At 38.7% G+C, this 25,454-nt stretch overlaps 1 protein-coding gene across 1 annotated transcript in view; it reads right to left on the reverse strand.

Moving 5' to 3' along the window:
* The window catches only part of LOC139938537 (Fanconi anemia group J protein homolog), a 77,876-nt gene extending 52,424 nt beyond the window's left edge, over positions 1-25,452 (reverse strand). The window contains exons 1-19 of the mRNA XM_071934107.1: positions 25,348-25,452; positions 17,389-17,550; positions 16,747-16,858; positions 15,208-15,261; positions 14,671-14,853; positions 13,371-13,468; positions 12,551-12,605; positions 11,233-11,329; positions 9,362-9,451; positions 8,491-8,593; positions 7,946-8,068; positions 7,417-7,512; positions 5,807-5,942; positions 4,343-4,389; positions 3,895-4,053; positions 2,992-3,149; positions 2,670-2,721; positions 1,868-1,904; positions 951-1,006 (exon numbers count right to left, since the gene is read on the reverse strand). Of these exons, the coding sequence (XP_071790208.1) occupies positions 951-1,006; positions 1,868-1,904; positions 2,670-2,721; positions 2,992-3,149; positions 3,895-4,053; positions 4,343-4,389; positions 5,807-5,942; positions 7,417-7,512; positions 7,946-8,068; positions 8,491-8,593; positions 9,362-9,451; positions 11,233-11,329; positions 12,551-12,605; positions 13,371-13,468; positions 14,671-14,853; positions 15,208-15,261; positions 16,747-16,858; positions 17,389-17,514 (1,782 nt within the window). The 5' untranslated portion in view covers positions 17,515-17,550; positions 25,348-25,452. The remainder of the gene's footprint in view (positions 1-950; positions 1,007-1,867; positions 1,905-2,669; positions 2,722-2,991; positions 3,150-3,894; positions 4,054-4,342; positions 4,390-5,806; positions 5,943-7,416; positions 7,513-7,945; positions 8,069-8,490; positions 8,594-9,361; positions 9,452-11,232; positions 11,330-12,550; positions 12,606-13,370; positions 13,469-14,670; positions 14,854-15,207; positions 15,262-16,746; positions 16,859-17,388; positions 17,551-25,347) is intronic.
* Between the last annotated feature and the right edge of the window lie 2 nt (positions 25,453-25,454).

The raw sequence follows: 25,454 nt of genomic DNA on the forward strand, positions 1-25,454 counted from the left end.
GGATACAGTGCTAACACACATCTGTGTATATGGGTAAAAATTCCATTTATTTTCTCAATTATGGTAAAAAAATATATATATTTATTTTCCCCTTCGCTCAACATGTGATATACACTGTAAGTGGTGTGCCGATGATGAGCAGTCCAGCCCACTGAACTCAAGCTATGTGGTGTTTCTGATTATCAGATTGTGGGTCTGAGTCCCGGTCTGGACACTAGGGTTCTTGCGCAAGGCACCCAACCACAGTTGTTTCATCCTGTAGATGAGACGTAAAGTTGTATGTCACATGTGTTCAATCAATCAATCAATCAATCAAAAGAAATTTATGAAGCGCCACAATCAAAAGTTTGCTCTACGGCGCTGATGTATGGGCACAAACAGGAGAAACGTTATTGATGATGCACCTCCTGAAACAGGTGAGCTTTCAGGAGTGTCTTGAATCATGGAGATAGTATGTATGCAGTGAGGTGGTATCTCTGATGTATTGTGCGAGTTGGTTTTGTCCATAGAGTTATATATAAGAACTAGAGAGCGCACTGGCCTAAATACGCACCCCGGCATGCGCTTATGCCGCCATTTTCTAAGTTGACAAAACTAGCATCTCACAGCGTGTGTTTGTGCGGCCATTTTGTAAGTTGAACAAACAGCATCGCGTGAGCGTTCAATAAAAAAAACCTCAAACGTGTATTTCATATTCAACGCACGTGCAGAATGACACGCTTGTCATCTTGCGGTCCCTTGGCGTTTGTGCATGAAGCATCACTCGTGCGCCCTCTAGTTCTTATATATAACTCTATGGTTTTGTCAGACTTTTGGCAGTGCAATGGGTTGTGATTGGTCAATACGCAATGGGGCGGAGCTTAACGGATCGGTCTATTGTGTTGCTTTGTGAAATCAGCCCCTGATGTGGACTGGATTTTCACTCAAATAAGTAGGAAAACACAACTTACAACTGCGGGGTTGAGACACCAGAAATTGAGAGAGATGGGCCAGGAACCCACTGAAGCTGTGAATTGAAAAAGAAAACGAGAGGATGATAATATAAACGGGGTTGGATTGTAGAAACTGGAACACCCTGAAAAAAAAAGATCAGCATCTGTGTTTGGTTTAGAGGTGAAATCCTGTCCTTATATTGAAGCACTTTGAGACGCCTTTGGGTGTGGAAAGCGCTATTTAATTGTGTTTTGTTATCATTTTTTGTATTATATTATTATTATTACTATTAATATTTAAAACAAGAGCCCAGTTTCAGAGCTTAAAGACTGTGAAGACTATCCTTCACAGTTGGTGTATCTCAACATATGCATGAAATAACAAATCTGTAAAAATTTGAGCTCAATCGGTCATTCGAACTTGCGAGATAATAATGAAAGAAAAACCCACCCTTGTCACACGAAGTTGGTGCTTTTAGATGGTTGATTTCGAGACCTCAAGTTCTAAATCTGAGGTCTTAAAATCAAATTCGTGGAAAACTAAGTCTTTCTCGAAAACTACGTCACTTCAGAGGGAGCCGTTTCTCACAATGTTTTATACCATCAACCTCTCCCCATTACTCGTAACCAATAAAGGTTTTATGCTAATAATTATTTTGAGTAATTACCAATAGTGTCCACATACCAAAGGTAAGCCAACCAGAATAAGGTTACCAGACAAAATACTATGCCACATGCACCATTTCGCATTGTTAAACCTCGGTAACAAGCTGTGAAGTTTAATTGGTCAAGAACCAATCACGTGACGTGCAACAATCTTGCATGTACCACGGCTGCACAGCCTGGCGTGGTAACATGTGTGACGTTAACCAACATAAATTAACTTTAACAAAAAAATGGTTCTTTACAAATAAATTATAAAAAGGGCTACTTACAATTACTTCTTTTATTTTTCGTTACCCAGCGATCATCCTGTCACAAAGAAAAAGGGGGAAAAGGCTTTAATTGAAAGAAAATCAAAATCTGAAACTCTGATAAGGGCCCAATTTCAGTAATAAAAACCAGTAACAAGCAATATGCAACAAAGAGAAATTTGGTTGGTAATCCTGCTTTTATCAAGGAAGAAATTTCATGCTAAGCAAATTTGTGTGCTTAGCAGATCTACGAAAATGGGCTTTATCTACAACTGCTTTCCCTCAACGGTGGACATCTTCAAATGGTGACCATAAACACAAAAACACCACAGTGACTAGCGCTGTGAAATCAACGACTACATCAACTGAGATGTCCCACTTTATGATTGCCAGTTTTTATTAAGTGATAAACAAATGTGACAAAATCCCTTGCAGTCCACAAAACATATAAACTTGCAGGTGACAGGGCCTTCTCCATAAGCCTTTTTGAGGTGTGGCGGACATGATAGGAGTGTACTGTTTGGTTTGGGTGTATACACACAAATTTAACCAAACCTTATAGTGTTGTGTCCGCCATATCTCAAAATGCTTATTGCTGCTCTCCGATTTTGGAATAGTCTACCAATCCAAACCAGAAACTCCAACAGTGTCCCAGCCTTCAAACGGGCTCTCAAGACCCATCGTTATCCCTTAGTCTGTACCTGGTCGACAGCTTCTTTGTTCTGTCTTGTTTTCCTTCTTTCTTCAGTGCCTTGTAACCTTTGGCAATTTAGCGCTTTAAAAATAGTTATTATGAGTATTATTTATTTTTTTAAATACTTACCGTGCTCTTCTGTTTCGGTTTGCCAAAGACCTGACTTCTCATGATGACCACTCTGCAAATAAGAAAAGATAAATGGCATTGCCTTCTTGTAATGTTTACTTCAGATGGGATTGGCTGCAAATTGTGCCACAGCACCTTGAAAACTTCGTGGAGGCAACGAAGGCGAATTCCTCGATGCCCCCTGGCCTGGGTGCCCTTGAAGTGCACCAGTAGAAATTTACAATTTCCTTATACGGTGCCTCTTACCAATAAGAAAATGCCTTGGTGCCCCTGCCCTTAAAAAAAAAAAAAAAAAACATACAGGCCTGCAAAGTATACTTACTTGTAGTCTTTCATAAACTTGTTGCTGTCTTTGGTTAAGAAACCAAAGATGACGAAGAGATTCTTAAGCGTTATGCCGCTGCCGGAGCTCAAGCTGGTTCCCTCTTCCTTGTCCTTCTTTTGAGGCTCGGGATCGTCCAAGAGAAGAGTCAGGTTTTTCTTTCAAAAAAAAAAAAAAAGGGAGCAGATTGTGAAGAAAAATTACTCACAAAAACAAATTCAGTTTTAAACAAATGTTTATTTGATTTTTAACTTTCATGGTGTGTAGGTTTTTTGGGTTTTTTTTGTTGGGTGGGGGCTGTTCCATTTGGGGGGGTTATTTTTTAAGAAATCTTGTTATGCACTTTAAATATTTCTTCCTCTTGTTTGGTGCTATAATAATTTGTACAGCACCTTGGGGTCCATTCATTGATGTAAGGCGCTTTACAAGCTAATTTTTTTTATTATTATCATTATTAATTAAAAAATACCAGTGACAGTTCAGGCAGTTTGATTGGTTGAGAGGATATCAGGGCCCAATTTCATGGCTCTGCTCATACTGCAGACAAAGAATTGGCCATAAACAATTAAAGGTTTGAGAAAAGTTCTCATAGCCCTTCGATCTTCATCACTTTCTTCAGCTACCCAACGCCTTCGCTCTTCTTCAATCGCTCATTTCCAGCTTTCACAGGGACCCCGCACCATGACATGCTACGGCGATCGCGCCTTTTCAGTCATAGCTCCAACACTTTGGAACAAGCTACCCACCCACATTCAAGCAGCTCCTTCATTGGACACTTTTAAATCTCTACTTAAAACCCATCTGTTTTGTCAATCTGGTTGAAGCGCTTAGAAACTTCCGTTTTAAGCGCTCAATAAATGTTGTAAATGTTTATTTGTTATTTTTTTCTTGTTACCAACTTACCTTCAATGAGGGAAGGGTATCTTCAGAGACGCCAATATCCCTCAGGAGGGCCACCATCTCGGTTCCGGACCAAACTTTGAGCGCCCTGTCTAACAGCCGATCCTTCCGAGCCTCAAACTTTGATGACTGATTTTCAAACCATGACTTCAGCGCATTAATCTAAATGGAAAATAACAGTATTCAAGGCACTGAACATGTTTGGTAAATTGTCAAAGACCAATATTCTCACTTGGTGTATCCCACATTATGCATAAAATAACAAGCCTGTGAAAAGTTTGACTCAATTGATCATTGAAGTTGCAAGAAAACGATGAAAGAAAAAAACACCCTTGTTGTAAAAAATATTGTGCTTTCAGAAAGGAATAAATGGCTTCTGGTCAGAAGTCTTTTATTATTTTCGTGAGGGGGGGGGGGGGGGCGAGTGGAGGAAACACAGAGAAAAACTCACCACAGCGTGCAGAATTCTGCAGGGCTTTCTCCTCCATTTATTCTCAACTGCAAATTGAAAAAAGGGCAAATTAACTCAAAAAGAACCAGAAAGAGTACGCCATGCTCAAATAAAGCAACTTCAGCTTGGACAATTATAATTAAGGGAATCAATGTGTGGTGAAGAGGTTTTCAACTAGTGGTTTAATCCCAACGAGGCCTGGTTCTTGATAATTTACCGAGACGAAGTCGAGGTTAATTATAAAGAACCAGGCCTCGGCTGGTTTAAACCACTAGTTGAAAATCAATTCAGCACACTTTGATTCCCCTTCATAAACACCTTTTCGGTCAAAAACATCATCACTTTTTGGTCAAAAAGTAAAATAAATGCAAGCAAAAATTATAATTGTTAAATGATTTCTTTAAACACAACACCCCTCCAGCTATGAAATGGTAGAGCCCTCCGCTGCCCTCGCGTAATCAATGCTGTGGGCGTCGCGCGTATCACGTGATGTGGCACAACTGTTTCAGCCGTTGCTCTCGACCAATAGGAATGAAGAAACTGTCTTATAAGAACAGGTGCAAGGTCGCCTGTTATGCTTATGAATTAACACTTTTTACCGGTCATTAACAAAAGGTTTATGCACACCCACGTGACGTGCTCTCCACCAATAGGAGTAGAGAAACTGTCTGGGGTATTTATGAATTATATTTTATAACTTGGGGGGCTAATCATCCTTACTCGCAGCTCAGAGCTGAATTGAGAAGGACGCGGCTACAACGTGTTCGAGAAGCAGGCATGCAAGGGCGCCTTTGGCTGCCAGCCACATCAACCCATTATCACTGCGTCGCACAGCCAAGATGGAAAGTGTTTGATTTTTCCCGAGGGAGGAAAACCGGATGGTATGGAAAACCCTTGTGGCACAGCATAGAACCAATGCACAACTCAACTAACATATGGCCCTGGCTGGGAATCGAACCAGGGTCACCTTGGTGAGAGGCGAGCGCTTTACGCACAAGCCAACCATGCCACATATTAGTGATTTGAGGAGGATTCTCTGACACACCTAATACAAGTCAAGTTGTCAACACACGCCCTCTGGAAGTGAAACAGACCTTTGGTGTGTTTTTAAAAACTTGTGTGAGCAATGCAATTTCTTCTTCCTTTGAAGATCAATAAAATTTCCTTATGTCTTATGTCTTATGAATAATAATAATAATAATAATACCAAAACCAATACCACCGGGAGTAAAAATTCTTAAAAACATTCAATCACTTAATAAATAGAATTCCTGAAGTATTAAAAATGTAATGAGGTCTTGAGTCTAAAATACAAAACATTATTAAAAATAGGTCTACACCTTGGTGTGTATTTGAAATCAAAGGTTTAATTCATGGTCTAAAGTGAAGAATGATTGAATACTTGAGAAGCTAGGATTTTTGTCCCAGAGACTAAACCCCACTCCCGCTTTAGTCTCTACTTACTGTGATGCTCCAGCTCATCCACTGTGTCTTCCAGCTGATTCGCAGTCACACTTAAACTGGCCGCTTCTCTTGCAGAGTCTTCAATGTTATGCGCCTCGTCCAGCACAACAATCTGACCTTTAAGGCTGATTTCCATCTGGTAATAAAAATAAAAAAATGGTACCTGTACTTTAAAGAGATTGTATATTTGGTTTGCGGTAACACCAAGTGTGTACCGGTATCTACTTGCCAGTTAGAGTTTGTTCTTAGAGAACTGTCTTGCTTTATTCTACTACCGTGGAGTAGATGTTCGGGGGTTCGGGAGACTTCTCAGTTCTGAAAAGAACTGTCCTGCTTTTCTTACCCGGGCAGATGGTATAGAAAATAGGCTGGGACTACTACTTTAGCTTATAGGATCGTGATTAAGTGTACTACTGCGAAGTCACTTCTTAAATTGGTCTCAACGTTTCGACTAGCTTGCTCTAGTCATCGTCAGGAGACTGTTAACATTTGGTTAACATGCACGTATGTTAATTGGTACCCACTGTTTGTTTTAGTCCTTTGTTTATATTTGGTTTGCGGCAGGACCATTGCTGGATACAGAAAAATAAAAGGAGAAAATTGTCCTTTTTTTACAATTTTTTGTCTTTTTACTTGGTTTGCGGTAACACCATGTGTGCATCTACTTGCCAGGTAGATGTTATTCGTTAGAGAACTGTCTTACTTTATGTTCTAGAAACAGGGAGTAAATTTTCGGAATTCGCAAGACTTTTCAGTTCTGAAAAGAACTGTCCTGCTTTCTAACTACTATCCGACGGAAGGAAGAAAATCGGCCGGGACTATTACTTTAGCGTCTAGTGGATTGCTATTAACGTCACTATACTCCTGACGATGACTAGAGCAAGCTAGTCGAAACATTGAGACCAATTCAGAACCCACCACTCGGTAGTTAATAGCAATCCACTAAAAAGCAGTCATCGGACTCGCACAAACATAATGAAAAACCCATTTATAATAACACCATAGTAAAAGCAGGACAGTTCTTTTCAGAACTGAGAAGTCTCCCGAAAATCCAATAATTCTACTCCATGGTAGTAGAATAAAGAAAGACAATTCTCTACCTGGCAAGCAGACACACATGGTGCTACAGCAAACCAAATATATTGATACCTCACCATGCAATGCCTCAAATCCTATAAACCATTTAAAGGCAGTGGACACTATTGGTGATTACTCAAAGTAATTATTAGCATAAAACCTTACTTGGTAGCGAGTAATGGGGAGAGATTAGTTGTATAAAACATTGTGAGAACTGGCTCCCTCTGAGTGGAGTAGTTTTGAGAAAGAAGTAATTTTCCACGAATTGATTTCGAGACCTCAAGTTTAGAATTTGAGGTCTCGAAATCAAGCATCTGAAAGCACACAACTTCATGTGACAAGGGTGTTTTTTTCTTTCTTAGTTATCTCACAACTCCAACGACCAATCGAGCTCAAACTTTCACAGGTTTGTTATTTTATGCATATGTTGAGATACAGCAAGTGAGGAGACTGGTCTTTGACAATTACCAATAGTGTCCACTGGCTTTAAGGTTAAATGCTAAGAAATGAAAGTTAACTGGTTTGTTTCCTACCGTGGATCTGATTATAGGGTCCACCAAGTAGTTGTAGGGACAGAAAACAATGTCTGCATCATCTTTAAGGGACCTCGTTGCGTAATAGGGACACGCCTGGAAAAAAAATCATCAGAAAAATAGTAATGTGACACACAAAGCAAAATATTAAAAAAGTTCGACAGATATTTGTTTTATACACAAATTTTTTTTATACCAGAAAATATTGCCTTACAATTTTCAGAGACAATACATGGGACAAGGTGTTTTGGCTAGTTACCATATCCTGGAAAGTATGATTTATTGTGCTAAGCTCCTTTTTTGTTTTGTGCTTGAGCCATGGGCCCAATTGTCATTAAGTTATTAAGCAGAAAATGCTGCTTAGCAAAAGTCTGCCACCAGTTGCAACAATGTAAATTGTGTGGAATTTTTGGCTAGTAACATAATTCTGTTCAGCAAGATTTTGGTTTGCATAGCAAGTTTGTATCCGTTAACTGGCTTTAGGAAATTGGGCCCTGGTGACAAGGGCTGAACAGCATCCTGGTCTTACCTTTATTTTCTTGCCAAGAGTCACAAGGTCTTCTATATCCCATACTTCATTCAGACCACGTTCTCTCAATTGCCACTGATGCTTAATCTTATGAACTCCATTGTGGAACTGGCAGGAACCACCCTAATACAAACAAAAATAACCTCAAGTAATAATGATATTGAAGTCTTATATAGCGCACGTATCTACCATACAAGGTACTCAAGGCGCTGAGTATATACAAACTTTCAGAAAGATAGGTTATTGAAGTGATGAATTCTGAGACCCATATAGCACCGTATAAGGGTTGACAAGGTGCTACGGCGCATACAGCAGCCACAACCAGGAACACCGGGGCCAACCCCTTCTCTTTTTGATAAGTGCACTGGTTTCTTTAACATGCGTTACACAACACATAGGACCAACGGCTTCACGTCCCATCCAAAGGACGAAGCAATGGTTAAGTGTCTTGCTTAAGGACACAAGTGTCACGGCTGGGGTATCGAACCCACACTCTTATGATCAAATGGTTCATTACCAAAAGTATACAGTCCTTTTACACTTACAGTTCGTCCGTCCAGAAGGTCCTTACATCCCTCGTTCTTATGAGGGCCAGCCGAGACTACCGGATGAACACATGTATGCTCCCTACTACCAAGGATTGACATCCTAAAGAAACACCAAGAAATATTAACATCATCAGCTTTGCAACTCATACTTTGCAAAAAGAAAATCGGTTGTGCTTTTGGGGGGCGGACAAAATGTTGTTATTCGGACATGGACACCATGGTCCAATGGTTAGACTGCAGGACTTGCATTCACATGAGTATCAGCCGTCTATTTCACCAAACTCTTCCACACTTAGGATCAATCTTAGGACTTAGGACGAGTCCCAGCCTTGCACTGTAACATGTCAACCTTAATCCTAAGTTAGGACTAGTTACTTATCCTAACTTGAGATAGGATTAATCCTAGCGTTTCGTGAAATCGGCTGCATGTCCATCAGTCAGTGACACTCATGGTCCTGGTCACTGGGCCATTTTATTACATTCCTCAAACCATCTCAGCTCCTTTAAGAGTAAACAGCCCAGTGCTGCCAAGTATTTCGCTAGCGCACCAAGCTAAATCAATCACAAGAACCATCTCTGCCCTCACAGGTACATATCTACACCCCTGTATGCACAAGGAAGACTTGACAGCACAAGAGACAAATTAATACAATTACCAAGAAATAAATGAGAAAATTGAAATATAAATGACTTCTTCTTGGCGATTGTCTGGAAACTGTTGTCCGTCATTTGCCTCATTTTTGCCTAATATCTGTGACATGGCCTTTAGAGTGCTTCTTCAAACTGAACAATCGGGCAAAAGCTATCGTTACAAAAAAAAAGAAATTAAAAGGAAAGTTTTAAAAAGGTGTAAAATCAGGTAACTTACCGAACGTCCTTGTACTCTGTCTTGCCAAGTTCTTTTATGAGCTGGGCGATCTGCTTGTGTGTCCGGGTTCCAAAGTAAATCTTTGGCACTCTTGAAGAACATAAAAGAAGGTCAAAATAACCATTACTGAATAATAAAAAAGACCTTGAGTCACTGCAACAATGTTGTTTCTCACTATTAAAACACTATTTTATCTCTGCAAAAAAAGTAAATGGCTTGACATTTTTGATCCTATCAGAGTCTTTTTTAAAGACACTGGACACTATTGGTAGTGGTCAAAGACTACTCTTCACAGTTGGTGTATCTCAACATATGCTTAAAGTAACAAACCTGTGAAAATTTTAGCTTGATTGATCGTCCGAGTTGTAAGATAGTAATGAAAGAAAAAACACCCTTGTCACACAAAGTTGTGTGCTTTCAGATGCTTGATTTCGAGACCTCAAATTCTAAATCTGAGGTCTCGAAATCAAATTTGTGGAAAATTACTTCTTTCTCGAAAACTACGTCACTTCAGAGGGAGCCGTTTCTCACAATGTTTTATACTATCAACCTCTCCCCATTACTTGTTACTAAGTGAGGTTTTATGCAAATAATTATTTTGAGTAATTACCAATAGTGTCCACTGCCTTTAAAGGGTCTATGTAACTTTTGTAGGACAAAAAACCACAATGTCCACAGATTTACACTAAACTTACACAGTTTACAGATAATGATAGCAGAGAGGTGCTGCAGTTTTGGGGAAATGAGTAAAACAATGTCATGAAAATAATTTTCGTCTCTTGAGACGAAAATAATTTTAATAATTTACAAACGTATTTTCATGACACTGTTTTAATTTTTTCTCAAAAACTACAGCACCTCAGTGAGTATCTTTTGAAGGGAAGCTTTCCACTATCATTATCTTCAAACCCTATAAGTTTAATGTAAATCTATGGACATTTTGAAAAAGTACCAAAAACCTTTAAAAGCTAAAATGACATCATGACAATGATTGGGTTTTCAGTCCCTACCTGACCCCTTTGGCTTTTTCCTCCCACAACAAAAATCTGAACAGTTCTTCTTGTTGCCTATTCATTCTGTTATTGGCGCTAATTATGGTCCACTGTAGAAAGTCACAGCCGTGTGGTTTAGAACATCAAATGTCAAGTTTTGTCGGTTAAAGGCAGTGGACACTATTGGTAATTACTCAAAATAATTATTAGCATAAAACCTTACTTGGTAACGAGTAATGGGGAGAGGTTGATAGTATAAAACCTTGTGAGAAACGGCTCCCTCTGAAGTGATGTAGTTTTCGATAAAGAAATAATTTTCCACGAATTTGATTTCGAGACCTCATATTTAGAACTTGAGGTCTCGAAATCAACCATCTAAACGCACACAACTTCGTGTGACAAGGGTGTTTTTTTCTTTCATAGTTATCTCGCAACTCCGACGACCAATCAAGCTCAAATTTTCACAGGTTTGATCTTTTATGTACATGTTGAGATACACCAAATGAGAAGACTGGATTTTGACAATTACCAATAGTGTCCACTGTCTTTAAGTCATCGGAGTGTGGTTTCGAATCTCAGCACATGTGTCCTTGAGCAAGATGCTTTACTACAATTGCTTCTCTTCACCCAGAGGTATTAATGGGTAGCTGTGAGGGTACAGGTTTATATTGAGTTTGAAAAAGCCTTTGAAGCACTACGGCAGCTCAGGGCTGTATACTCCCCAGGGAGCTGAGAAGGACATTTTATTTGCCCAATGACCGGGGCACCAAGGTAGAGCGCATTGATACGGTGATTGTAAAATGTGCTATAAACAGATATAAGAACTAGTTATATTAGTTGTGCTGTTGGATGTGTTATCAAATACAAATGAATTTTTACCTCCTCCTTTTATAGACATCCTTTTTAGATGAATGGCAGAGACACTGACAGGGCTCCTTCTCTGCGCTATCCACCTCTATCACTTCCTCTTCACATTCTAGTCAGTCATTAGACAATATGAAACAACAGGAAAATAAATCAGGTTATGAATGATTAAGTCAGGGTAGTCCAAACATCACACACCATCACTCTCAGTCTTGTGACTGACGCTAGACTCACGTGGAGTACGTACGCGCAGAAGCCAAAATAAATTCCCCGCTACCCCGTGAAATAAGCTTGGCGTAAGCACAGAATTCCCTTCTTCCTTAAGCGCCGATTCTGTGCTTATGGTAAGCAGAGCCCCGAAATTGGGCCCTGATAGTCAGAAACAAAGGAATTCAGAACACACCTTTCTGTGTGTGAAAAGAATGAGACACACTGTAACCACATGTCTTTGTTTTCAACCCATGCAGGTGTCAAAACTGAAGTTAATTCAAACCTTAATTACCGACAAAACTTTAAGCAGGGCATCAAACTTGGGACCAGAATTTATTTTACACGACCAGAATCTAACCTTGAGTGATGTGTGCCTGTGCTGACCTCATGTACATGTAATACAATGGAGTAAGTCTTTTTGTAAACAAAAACCCAAAATTGTATGCTTTGCAATAAGTATGATTTCAAGAAATACACGAACCTTTCTTACTTTGCTGCTCATTAATTTAGAATGACACTATATTATTGAGGTTTAACCATCCAGAAGAAACTAGTTGAAAACACTCAGTAACTTTGAAGGATAGTGGTATCATTAAAGGCACTGTACATTGTAATTGTCAAAGACCAGTGTTCTCACTTGGTGTACATGTATCCCATCATATGCATAAAATAACAAGCCTGTAAAAATTTTGGCTCAATTAGTCATCAAAGTTGGAAGAAAATAATGAAAGAAGAAGCACCCTTGTTGGACGAATTTGTGTGTTTTCAGATAGGAATAAAAGACTTCTAGCTAGAAGTCTTTTAATATTTTAGCGAGAAATTACCTCTTTCTCAAGAACTACGTTACTTCAGAGGGAGTCGTTTCCCACAATGTTTTATACTATCAACAGCTCTCCAATGCTAGTTACCAAGTCAGTTTTTAAGTTACTATTTGTTTTGAGTAACTACCAAACGGGTACCTTCCCTTTAAAGCACAAACTGTGTACCTTCCCTTTAAAGCATCAAACTGTTATCGCCGTTTACTTCAAAAGGCCAGTTTTTACGAATATGCTAGGTTTGTGTCAGTTTGAAGCATTGGTGACAAGTGTTTTAATCAAATGCATGAAATCTCTCAGTCACATACCTGGAACTTCGGGAACTTCGGGAATTTCTGGAACTCCTTTTTTCTTCTTCTTAACCTAAATATGAAAGGTAAAAAAAAATATTTAAAAATAAAGCATTTGGAAACTGACCTACGCATATAAACAGAGGCGAGAGATATTGCTGACAAAAAGATCTGAAGATATGAGGCAAATGTTAGGATGTCACGTTGAAGTGATGGTACTCTGTTAAGTGTTGTGGTGGAGTGGTTAAATGCATCAATGTTCTAGTGGTTAAGTCACCAAGTGTGGGTTCGAATCCTGGTCATGACACTTGTGTCCTTAAAGGCAGTGGACAGTACTATTGGTAATTGTCAAAGACTAGCCTTCACAGTTGGTGTATCTCATCATATGCATAAAATAACAAACCTGTGAAAATTTGAGCTCTATCGGTCGTCGGATGCAAGATAACTATAAAAGAAAAAAACACCCTTGTCACACGAAGTTGTGTGCGTTTAGATGGTTGATTTCGAGACCTCAAGTTCTAAACTTGAGGTCTCGAAATCAAATTCGTGGAAAATTACTCCTTTCTCCAAAACTAGGTCACTTCAGAGGGAGCCGCTTCTCACAATGTTTTATACCATCAACCTCTCCCCATTACTTATTACAAAGTAAGGTTTTATGCCAATAATTATTTTGAGTAATTACCAATAGTGTCCACTGCCTTTAAGCTAGATACTTTACAATAACTGATTCTCTTCACCCAGGGGTTTAAATGGGACTCTTGCTCTGGTCATCATCAGGAACCACTGTCTCACTATTACACACGGTTGACATAAAAATGACCTCATCTATTATTCTCACCGTAGAATTTCTTTTGGATTTCTTTTTGCTGGGTTGAAAATCATCCTCATCCTGCTCGTCCGAAATCAGTCCCCTCTTCGATCCTCTCGGAGTCAGTCCTAAAATAACAACCAAAGAGGAAAACAAATGTTTAGTTTCTGTTTGAAAGTTCACTGGTAAAGAAGTGTTATGCCAGTTCTAATACTGCAATCAATAAAAAGCTGTCAAAATAAAGAATTGCAGCAATAAAAAATGTACACAGGATGGTTGTAAGGCTGTATTAAAGGCAGTGGACACTATGGGTAATTACTCAAAATAATTATTGGCATAAAACCTTTCTTGGTGACAAGTAATGGGGAGAGGTTGACGGTATAAAACATTGTAAGAAACGGCTCCCTCTGAAGTGCCATAGTTTTCGAGAAAGAAGTAATTTTCTATGAATTTGATTTCGAGACCTCAAGTTTAGAAATTGAGGTCTCGAAATCAACCATCTAAACGCACACAACTTCGTGTGACAAGGGTTATTTTTCTTTCATTATTATCTCGCAACTTCGATGACCGATTGAGCTCCAATTTTCACAGGTTTGTTATTTTATGCATATGTTGAGATACACCCACTGTGATGGCTAGTCTTTGACAATTACCAATAGTGTCCACTGCCTTTAATGAAAACAAAAGGATATAATGAAATTAAATCTTCACGAAATCCGTGTGAAGTTGCTTATAAACAGGCAGGAAATTCATCAATCGATAAAGAAGGGACAAAATATAAGAAACTAGAGTGGGCCCAGTATAAGTCCAGACAATTCCACTTATTTTTTTATTTTTTTATTTCTTTCAGATGTTTTTCAATTGAATAACACTACCTCATTGTGTAAACAAAAAATAAAAGGATGATGTACAAAATCTTGACTTTAAGTCCGATATTTCAATCTTGTTAAGAAACCTACTTACACACAAGACATGTGACACAAAACTTCTCTTAGTGCTTGCTCAAATGAAAAAACGTTTGTTGAATGTCAAACCGTCTCCATGATGTAGTATAGTTTTCTCGTTCAGATTCTAGTCCCAGTGAACAATTTTTTCAACTAACACTTGCAGAATTATAAATATTCACCCCTGTCTTTGTAAAAATCAATTAATAAATAAAAAAAATTTAAAAAAATTAAAAAAACAAATGCAAATTCCTGATAGTCATTGAAAATCTTGGTTCAAACAAATATGTTGCTTTTAACACTAGGGGCAAACAAAGTTATGCAATTTTGAACAATGGCATTCGTGCAAGACTTGCCAAGTTTATTAATACAAATAACATGTTTACCTGGTGTTTGGCATGTTCCATTGTTATCACCGGGATGTTTTGGAGTAGCGTCAACCTGTGGTGGTATGTTATCAGGGGAGATTGCGGCACTTGACTGAACCTCATCCGGGGGTGACGTTGCTGTGCATGTCTTCTTCGAAGATGGCGTGGTGTTTTTACAATTGCATTTGCACAAAGCGTCATCTGAGACAAAAAAAAGACATTTAAATACAACCATTATTAAAAACAACTAGGTTATAATAATAATAATAATAATAATAATACTCGCTATGACAATATTGCACTCGTCTTCGACTCATGCAATATTGTCATAGCTCGTGCAATATATTCTTGTATCCCCCTCAAAGCCATCCAATATTATATAAATCAATCATATGTAAGAGATGTACCAGCCCAACACAAATCAGTAAGTTACATTTTGTTTGGTGAAAAATACTTATTTACTTTTTTCTAATACAACAACTGGAAAGAGCTAAAAAGCTGGGCAGTTTAGGTTTTCAAACGTCAACAAAAACAGGCACTGAAAAAATAAATTACCTTCTATCTCATTGTCAGCAGTGTCAGCAATAGTATCTTCTTCAAGTTGTTTTTCTGCAGCATGACAACAACACAAAGGATTTACACTTAAAAGCTAAGCTTATAGTTCAAATATCACAGATGGATAAACAATCTAATTGTAATGTGGTAAATAAACAAATTATGATTCATTACAGGACAATTTGTATGGTTCGCTTTTATTGATTTGAGGATAGACTGTATAGACCATGTGAACTTTGTTTACAATAAGTGTGACCTTGTACATTCTTTGAGTATTCTGGCAGGCACAATACTGCAAAGCAGGTCATATGGGAAAGTTGATATTTTGTGTCATAATTTCCACATAAATCCAAGAATTATGAAAGTAAAAGCTGGACAAGTTTTGAGATGTGCCCCCTTTCATCATATCAAAAGTTGATAAGAATTAGTCAGTGCAATCTCCTTAAAATATTAAGAATTTATGTTTTCTTCCATTAGGCTGTGTACAAATTGTGCCTGCAGGAAGTCCAGGCTCTGTGGCTCTTTTGTAAACATGTGATGTCACAGGTCACATCGTCTATACCAACAAACAAACAAAAACATACTCAAGTTTATTAGTTTTTAATAACTAAAGAGCAATGGTGAGGCTCAAATCTAGAAGAAAACAAATTCACAAGACTGCAGGGCTCGTAGCTCAAAAATTTTACTGGACAAGAATATTTGTAACAAGACTGTAATCAAAATGAGAAGAGCACTATCTACACAGTTTGACATTTGAACTTTTTTGGACATGGCATTAGGTCGATTTCTCTATAAAAAAAATTGTACGGGTAATCCTTCATTACTTAACGAAATTTAAGATATTTGCAACTATCAGTTTACATTAAAATGCATTGAGGTGTTATTGTTCAAAAACACAAGACCGCCGAACTTCCACGGTCGTACTTTTTTTGGTCCAATGCCTGACGAGGGGTCAGCTGGAGTAGGGCTGCCAAGTACGGAAAGTTAAAACAAATGTATGGTACTATGTTTCATGCAAATAATTGTTTCAAAAAAATAATTTTCCTCTTAAATTTTAGCATGTAAAAACATATTTAACCAGTTATATTTTAAAGGAAGCTTTCTACAATCATTATCTTCAAACTGTGTAAGTTTAAAGGATTTTGGTACTTTTTGTAGCACAAATACAATGTCCACAGATTTACATTAAACTTACACAGTTTGAAGATAAAGATAATGATAGTAGAAAGCCTACCTTAAAATATTAGTTGCTGAGGTGCTGTAGTTTTTGAGAGATGAGTAAAACAATGTCATGAAAGTACGTTTTTACAGGCTAAAATAATTTTCGTCTCATGATCACCGAGGCGAAAATTATTTTCAAGTCATGACATTGTTTTACTCATATCTCAAAAACTACAGCACCTCAGCAAGTAATATTTTCAGGGAAGCTTTCTAATATCATTATCTTCAAACTGTGTAAGTTTAATGTAAATCTGTGGACATTGTGTTTTTTTGTCCAAAAAAAGGTACATAGACCCTGCATAGACCGTTTAAACTTACTTTGTTCCCTCCTTTGCCACGCCAAGCAGGAGCAGAGAAGGGCCAGAGATTTGCCGCTTCCAGTTGGGCTCTCAAGAAGACAATTCTTTTGGCGCTCAATTCCTCTAATGATCTGTCAGATTAGGGGATGGAGGAATTCTTTGTTAACATTAAACTTGGGCAGTAATTCGGATACCAAGTGGATTCGTGGTAATTTTTCAAGACCAAAAAATCTAAGAGCCATTTGAGAAATACTGAAATTTCGGCGTGCTCAGTTTTTAAAATCAATACCGCGATATAAAAAAATAGGGACCTCATGTGCCTCTATAAAAAATAGAAAGAAAAGCTTATTTGTAAGGACATAAATAAAAAGAATACAAAGCCTATTAATATTGACTTCGGCACCTGACCTTACATATCAAGAGATCAACTACACAAACACGTTCTAGGTTCTGCAATTTTGTGATCATTTGTGGATTTGGAAAACATTTCATACACCCAGAACTTACAGGCCTGATACTTCACGGAGGCAACGGAGGCTTGTCCTTTGCCATTGCCTTGGTGCCCTTGAAATGCTCCAATAGAAATTTACAATTTCCTCACAGATGAAATGCCTTGGTGCCCTTGCCCTTTCAAAAACGATGCATACAGGCCTGAACTTACCATAGACATCATGGAGACCTGAGTTGAGTACGCCTTGCACGGGAATTCTACCGTTACCCCACCGATGGTATAAGTATTTTCCTTGCCTTTCTCATTGGATGCTATGGGTTTATATTGTGTTGCCATGGTGACCTACCGGTTGACGTCTTGTCAGTTGGTTACCTGATGGGTAAAGTACAATGTGGTTTTCTTGGTGTCCATTGGTGGAAAAAAATGGCTACAACTTGTCTTAAACAATCAAAAACAACAACAAAAGTGAAGTTCTCTATCGAAAGTGTGCTCACTCATTTTATGTTGGTGATATTATATGGAAAATTTCAGGGCTGGTAATACAATAAACATCGTCAGTGACATGATGTTGCACATATGCACAAGAGCGCTGATTTGAATCGCTCGAACACTCGCACTGTTCATATACGTTTTTTTCATGTTGCTGCATAAAGCGACCTAATGCTTCGCTCACTGCACAAAAAACAGCAGCAAGCAGCATAAACATAGCGCTACGTGGATGATGCAAAAGCCAAGAAACAACTTTTTAAAGAATAGTGCTGGGCGAATAGTGAAATTTTGGTATTCGGATACCACTGGCCAACTATCCAAAATTAACCGGATATTCGTAGAAGTTTCATAAGGATTCAGACAAAACATTCCTATCAGTTGTCGCCCGACGTCCACGGGTATTGGGATCCTAAAGAATATCCGGTTACTTGGTTGTAATTACAGAACTATCCGGTTTATAAATAGGTATTCACGCCGATTGCGGATATCCGGTTAAGAAAAAAAAGGCATTCGCCGACGGCATAGCCGGAGGGTTATGAAGCTTTCGCTTTGTGTGCAGGGCGAAATGGTTAAAAAACGTACAATTTCGACAGCTAGTTAGCAGATTTGGTAAGGATCTGGTAAGTTTTTGTCCTTTTTCTTCAAACTATTTCCTCAATGGTGTTTTGAGTGATATGGTAGAATTCATATAGACATTGAGGATCAAGTTCGTGCTTCTAGAATTTGTGTCATGATTTTCACAAGAAGTAAAAATGGAGCAAATCTGCTGACTAGCTGTCGAAATTGAACATTTTTAACCATTTCGCCCTGCACACATTGCGAAAGCTTCGTAACCCTCTGGCTACGCCATCGGCAGGAGGGTTACGTTATCGCAACTACCGGATACTTAGCTATACATGGTCGGCAACTTGAACTTTTTAGGTATATAAACTATACTAGCGGGATGCCGCGCTTCAACCCTCTAGATGAGGAGGGTTCTAGTATACAAATATTGACTGCTTCGAGTGCTATGGTTAAAACTATGACTCCCGAGCTGATCCACGGAGCGTTCTATTTTCCCGAGGCGAAGCCGAGGGAAAATAGAACGCTCCGGGGATCACCGAGGGAGTCATAGTTTTTAACCATTGCACGAGTAAAAGCAGTCAATATTTGTTTTATAACACCCCAAACATTTCTAAAACCTGTATTATTATTATTAAGTTACAGACCTGAATGCTACAATCCACGGACGACGCGAACACAGATTGCAAACACTTTTACCTACTGTGTTGCATGTAGTGTCGGACAATCTGAAATGGTTACAGACTATTAATGTATCATCCTCGTACACGCAACGGACGTCTGGGAAATGCACGCCGTGTGCTAGTCTGTGGGACTAGCGCACGGCGCCATGTGCTAGTCTTCGGACTAGCGCATGGCAAACCGACGCTCTATCACACGGCCGTCGTCTAGCAAAACTAAGACATGTTATGTGACGCGCTCTAAACCAATGAGCAGGCACAATACTTGCAAGGGGTGTTATAATATATACAATTGTTGTGAAAGGTAATGTGGGGGTAAGGGATGTATTCTTACAGGTAATAACCATTTTGTAGGATGGATTAGAAATGGTTTTTATAACTGGTATGGAATATTGTCATTAATGTTGTATGTTGATAAATTGTTAAGCGTGCACAACATAGTTGTGAAACATCGCCTCCCCTCCTCACCTTCTCTCTTGCATTCTCCAACTAAAGGAATAAGTGTTTGTTTCTGAAATGGAGCTTTAATATTGAGTAAGGGTATACTTAGCAATGATGGTACTTGGCATGATTTGTAGGGTTTTTTGTGATATTTTAGTGTTGATCGAGCGGGCCAACGCATTATCCATTTATTCAATCGGCTTTTGTCATTATATCAATTTTATTCACTGCACTGAGTATTTCCCCGCTAAGATGACTGTCAGGGTAAATACTTAGTCGATTAAAAATATAGCACGTATACTGCTATAATGACACACTTATTTTATTGTGTTGAGCACAATGGTATAATTCAAATATTGCCGTGCCGGTCTTTGTCATAGAGCCAATCGGACAATATAACACGATGAATTTGGAATCAGCAGTGGTATTTGGTTCCCTCAGCAACAAATCCATAGTCACCGATAGCCGTGGATTTACTCGAGGCTCGATCGTATAGAGTCTGGTCTCCCCCTCAACAATAATCACCGTTGCCAATAGCAGATGAGATAATTATCCGACTAAAAAGGCTTGTATGAAAGTGGTACCCTCCTTTAAAACAAATTCATAACTACAGCCACTATAGCCGCGGAGTTTATCTGACTGAAAAGGAAGAAGTTATGGTAAAGCAGAAAAACAAAAAATGCGCCAGTTGGTGTGGACGGTGTCAGAACACTTGAACGACAAAGTCATTTCTGCAAAACTGTATTGAAAATAAATACATTTAATGATTGGTTGCTATAATATGTTGAATGATTTGTTGCTTTGTTTCCAATCGTTCACACGATTTTAGAATCTTAGGCCCCATCCATCGTGATTTATCGAGCGTATACGCCCAACGACGCATATACAAAGTTGTCGGAGCACCAAATAAAGCGAGTTTTCGGAACACGCTGTGCAACAGATATCTAATCTACTGTTTTTTGGGAGTAGTAGAGTGTCGGCCTCATTAATTTTTAGTTTATTCTCATATTAATTAATTGTCATGTAAACTTTCTGGCAAACATCCGCCGGGGCGCGTGCCCCGCGTGACGAAGTCCCCTGATAAAACATCCAACTTTATATGTTCTCTGGAACCCTTTACAAACTAAAAAGAAACAGGAATTTTATTGGTCTTTAAAAACTACTCCTACATCTACCTCTCACTTATTTGACTTTTAGAAAACATATGTCTTGTTATTTTGAGGGTTTGTACGTCCAGTTTGTAATATTTGTATGGAGAAATTCATAAAAATGTAGTACCCGATTCAGCCGCACATAGGGCTCTTTTGTTAACAAAACCCGACGGCCGATTGCTTAATACAAAACGGATTTGGGGCAAAATGTACATCCTGAGTCCTGACCAAACTACTTTAAGTTCTAACAATTTTGTTGCTTCAGAACTTTGACCAATAGAATGTTCGTTTACAGCTTCAAAACAGCCGTTGATGTTGAAGTCCGTAACTCTCAAAGCATACTACAATGTTTTCTTAAACGGTAATTTCATGTGCTCTTTTGGAGGTTTAACTGGCAAAACCTATATGAAAAGAATCAGTAATGTATTCACTTTCTTCTTGAAAATGTTGCAATTTCCGCGTGTATACGTTCTGTGTGTGGGGATGACATATGGACTGTACCACCAATGGTACAGGGTTAAATGAAACAAATAAAGTTATTAGCAACAGTGGGTTGCTGTTTGATGCGTCAAAAAATGCTGGAAAGTTGGGTAGGCCTACATGAGTGATTTAATAAGAATAAACACATCTGTAACAGACGCATGTATTTTTGTTTCTCATAATTATAAAGCCTTAACATTTTTTATTTAACACGCGAAATTAAACCCGACGGCCGATTGCTTAATACAAAACGGATTTGGCAAATGTACATCCTGAGTCCTGACCAAACTGCTTTAAGTTCTTACAATTTTGTTGCTTCAGAACTTTGACCGATGTTATGTTCGTTTACAGCTTCAAAACAGCCGTTGATGTTTCACAAAGTTCGTAACTCTGAAAGCATACGGTAATTTCATGTGCTCTTTTGGAGGTTTAACTGGCAAAACCTATATGAAAAGAATCAGTATTGTATTCACTTTCTTTTTGAAAATATTGCAATTTCTGCCTGTATACGTTCTGTGTGTTGGGGATGACATATGTATGGTGGCCCCGAGGGGACATCGCATAACGCAAACGTGTGCGCACACGTATGCAATGTCGTGAAACAAATCGCGAATATATGCGCACACGTATACAATATCGTGAAACAATTCGCGAATATGTGCGCACACGTATGCAATGTCGTGAAACAATTCACGAATATGTGCGCACACGTATGCAATGTCGTGAAACAAATCGCGAATATGTGCGCACATGTATGCAATCTCGTGAACCAAATCGTGAATATGTGCGCACACGTATGCAATTTCGTGAACCAAATCGTGAATATGTGCGCACACGAGTGCGATTTGTTTTGCAATGTCGTGAATTTTATTGCATACCATGTTGCATACCATTAGGATGTCATAGTTGTGGATAATTTGTTACCGATCTAGGGAGTACTGTGGCGCTACAGCAGGCTCCCTCTGTAAAGCATGTGTATACCCAGGAACTTGGCACCAGGCCAAGGACGACCACACGCCTCGCTTGCCTCACAACAAAGACTACTGCTGCAATGACTACCGCTTATCTCACTGTTGGAAAGAAACCCCCCAGATCATTAGACATTTTATTCAAAGGTATGCAACATGGTATGCAATAAAATTCACGACATCGCAAATAATATTCGCAGACGTGTGCGCACATATTCGCGAATTGTTTCACGACATTGCATACGTGTGCGCACATATTCGCGAATTGTTTCACGACATTGCATACGTGTGCGCACATATTCGCGAATTGTTTCACGACATTGCATTCGTGTGCGCACATATTTGCGAATTGTTTCACGACATTGCATACGTATGCGCACACGTTTGCGATATGCGATGTCCCTTCAGGGCCACCATACATATGGACTGTACCACCAATGGTACAGGGTTAAATGGAACAAATAAACTTATTAGCAACAGTGGGTTGCTGTTTGATGCGTTTAAAAAATGCTGGAAAGTTGGGTATAGGCCTACATGAGTGACTTGAGTGAGTTACTCACACATATGTAACAGACGCATGTATTTTTGTTTCTCATAAAACCTTAATTATTTTTATTTAAAGGGTCTATGTAACTTTTGTAGGACAAAAAACACAACGTCCACAGATTTACACTAAACTTACACAGTTTGAAGATAATGATAGTAGAAAGCTTCCCTGAAAGTACTGTGTGCTGAGGTGCTGTAGTTTTGGGGAAATGAGTAAAACAATGTCATGAAAATAATTTTTCGTCTCATGAGACGATAATTATTTTAATCATTTACAAACGGATTTTCATGACATTGTTTTACTCATTTCTCAAAAACTACAGCACCTCAGTTAGTAAGATTTGAAGGGAAGCTTTCCACTATCATTATCTTCAAACCCTGTAAGTTTAATGTAAATCTATGGACATTTTGAAAAAGTACCCAAATCCTTAAACACACGAAATTAACCCCTTGTACAAAATGGTATATAAACCATACCATTTACCCCTCTGCGCAACATCAATGAGTCACTCTGGAATGTTAATGGAAGCCCGAGGTCGCCATCCACATCAAACCTAAAGAGGTGGCTCTGTGTGCAGCCTACGGCCTACGATATCGCTCGTGACCAGCCAATCGGACGACTCATAAGAGGGAGTTCGGGTCAGGGTTTTGTAAGACTTGCAACCCAACGTCTGAAACGACACAGTCGTGTTGAATTCCACAAGGATGCCATGCCACTGGACCTTCTAATTTCAATCCAAGATGGCGCGGGTTACGCTTTTAATAGTATAGATCATCAAATCAGTCGCATGCATTCCATAGTCATGTGGTGGCATTAATACGGTCAGTCGCATTTAATTTCAGTACCCCAGTTTTCCATTCAGTCAAATGTCTATGTTTGCTTGGTTGTAAGGAGGTCGACGGAAAGGCCTCAATCGTGATTTGTATCTGTTTGTACAAGAAAAGTGCTTGTGAAAACTCACCCAAAAGACATTATTTAAGTGCGAATTTTGATGTACAAAATCATCTGTGGTTAGCTGAAGACATTTCCTTTCACAATTAAGCAGTTCTTTCTCGATTGACTGGAATTTTAAATGAAAAACACAGAGTTGAAAATAAAAAAATTAGCGCGTAACAGAGAGCCCATTTTGGGTCACGGGAAAACTCAATCGATTTGTGTCGAAAATGTTTTTTGTCCTCTTGTGGCCTCGATAGCCTAAGGTCACGTGGGATATGTTGATATTTGTGTAGAGGAAGGTCTGAGGAATTGATAGGTACCAATTTTGATAGAATTTGATTGATATTTTAAACTGTTTTGATGAGTTCATTGTATTTTGTTACCACAAGTTGAGGTTTTACACATAAATTTACATCAAAAATCCTCAATTCCTCAAATATGAAAACTACAAAACCTATACAAAACTCATACTTTCTGAAAGCTTATACCTTCGTGATCACGTGCATATCTTTGTTTCTTTGCTAGGTAGCTGCTCATAGCTGCGCATAAGATTTAGAGGAGGGGGTCCTGACAGATTTTTTTTGCAGCCTATGGACTTACGTGTATTGAGGCTGCATGGGGACTAGCCCAGGTTGGACTCCTCCGTTGCAGGCAACGCGACGGAGTCCAGGATATAAAGGTCCCGTACCATTGCAAAAAAATTTCAAAAATCTGTTTAAAATATTTCTACCTAACTCGGGATTCTGAAATTTTACTCACATGTTCCTTGTAGTTGGAACTCAAAGTTCGCATTATTTAAAATTGTTGAATTTTCTCCTTTGGTGTTAATATTTTGTGAAAAGAAAATTGAAATCAGCGTGTTCCGATCCCACGTCGTGCACTACTTCCGTGTAAACACTTTCTTGCACTGATCAACTGGCGGCCTACTATTTGCAGCCAAATTGCTGTCAACCTGCGTTAACCAAACACTAAGCAGATGGATAATAGCCGGTGAGCAATTTACACAATTTTCCGAACAACATCTGGGGGCGACTTTGCTAGGGGGCGACATTGGCTGGGGCGACATTGTCAGGGGGCGACTTTGCTAGGGGGCGACATTGCCAGGGGGCGACTTTGTTTCAACCCGGGGCGAGCCGGGTAGGGGGCAACTTTGTTGGCGGCGAGCTTGTCAGGTGGCGAGATGACCAGCATTCCCATGGATATATTTGTTAGCTGTGAACTCGTTGAGAATATAGTTAGGGACACTATGAATATATGAACGGAATTTCAGCTTCTCAAATCAGGTAAAAAATAAAGAAAATTGTAGTCAAACTTGTGTTCGCATTGTAAAGAACCTTTATACCCAGGACGTCAGTGCAGTGGCACTGACTGACGTACATGACGTACTACCAGGGCTACAAAACATGGGGACATTTGTTTGACAATTGACATGATTTTGAGAATGCAGACAAAAACAAAGTACAAAAATACATTAAAATATAATATCTCTGCAACCTTTAAAGATAAATGATTGATTTTACTACCATAATATTACGTTTGAGATAAGCTTTCCAATGGCAATGGTACCAAACTTGTTTTTTTTTCGTAAAAAAAATTGGATAACCCGTCGACCTCGAACTGCCGCCATCATAAAGCTTGTTGGTTCTAATGTCTTTTAATGATCTAATTAACAAAATAATGTATGACAAGAATCACAAAATACTTAATTATAAACACAATCACATCCTCAACACGTCCACTTACCTTGTATTATTCAATAAACGAAGCAATTAACTAGAAGAACTCTCGTACTGCCGACAACATAAAGCTTGTTGGTTCTAATGTCTTTTAATGATCTAATTAACAAAATAATGTATGACAAGAATCACAAAATACTTGATTATAAACACAATCACATCCTCAACACGTCCACTTACCTTATATTATTCAATAAACGAAGCAATAAACTAGAACTCTCGTTTATTTTTATATAATCACAGAGAAACCTTCCAAAGTCCCGCCATCTTGTGCCATACTTTAACTA

Source organism: Asterias amurensis, chromosome 6 (genome assembly GCF_032118995.1).
Source record: "Asterias amurensis chromosome 6, ASM3211899v1".
Taxonomy (NCBI): Eukaryota; Metazoa; Echinodermata; class Asteroidea; order Forcipulatida; family Asteriidae; genus Asterias; species Asterias amurensis.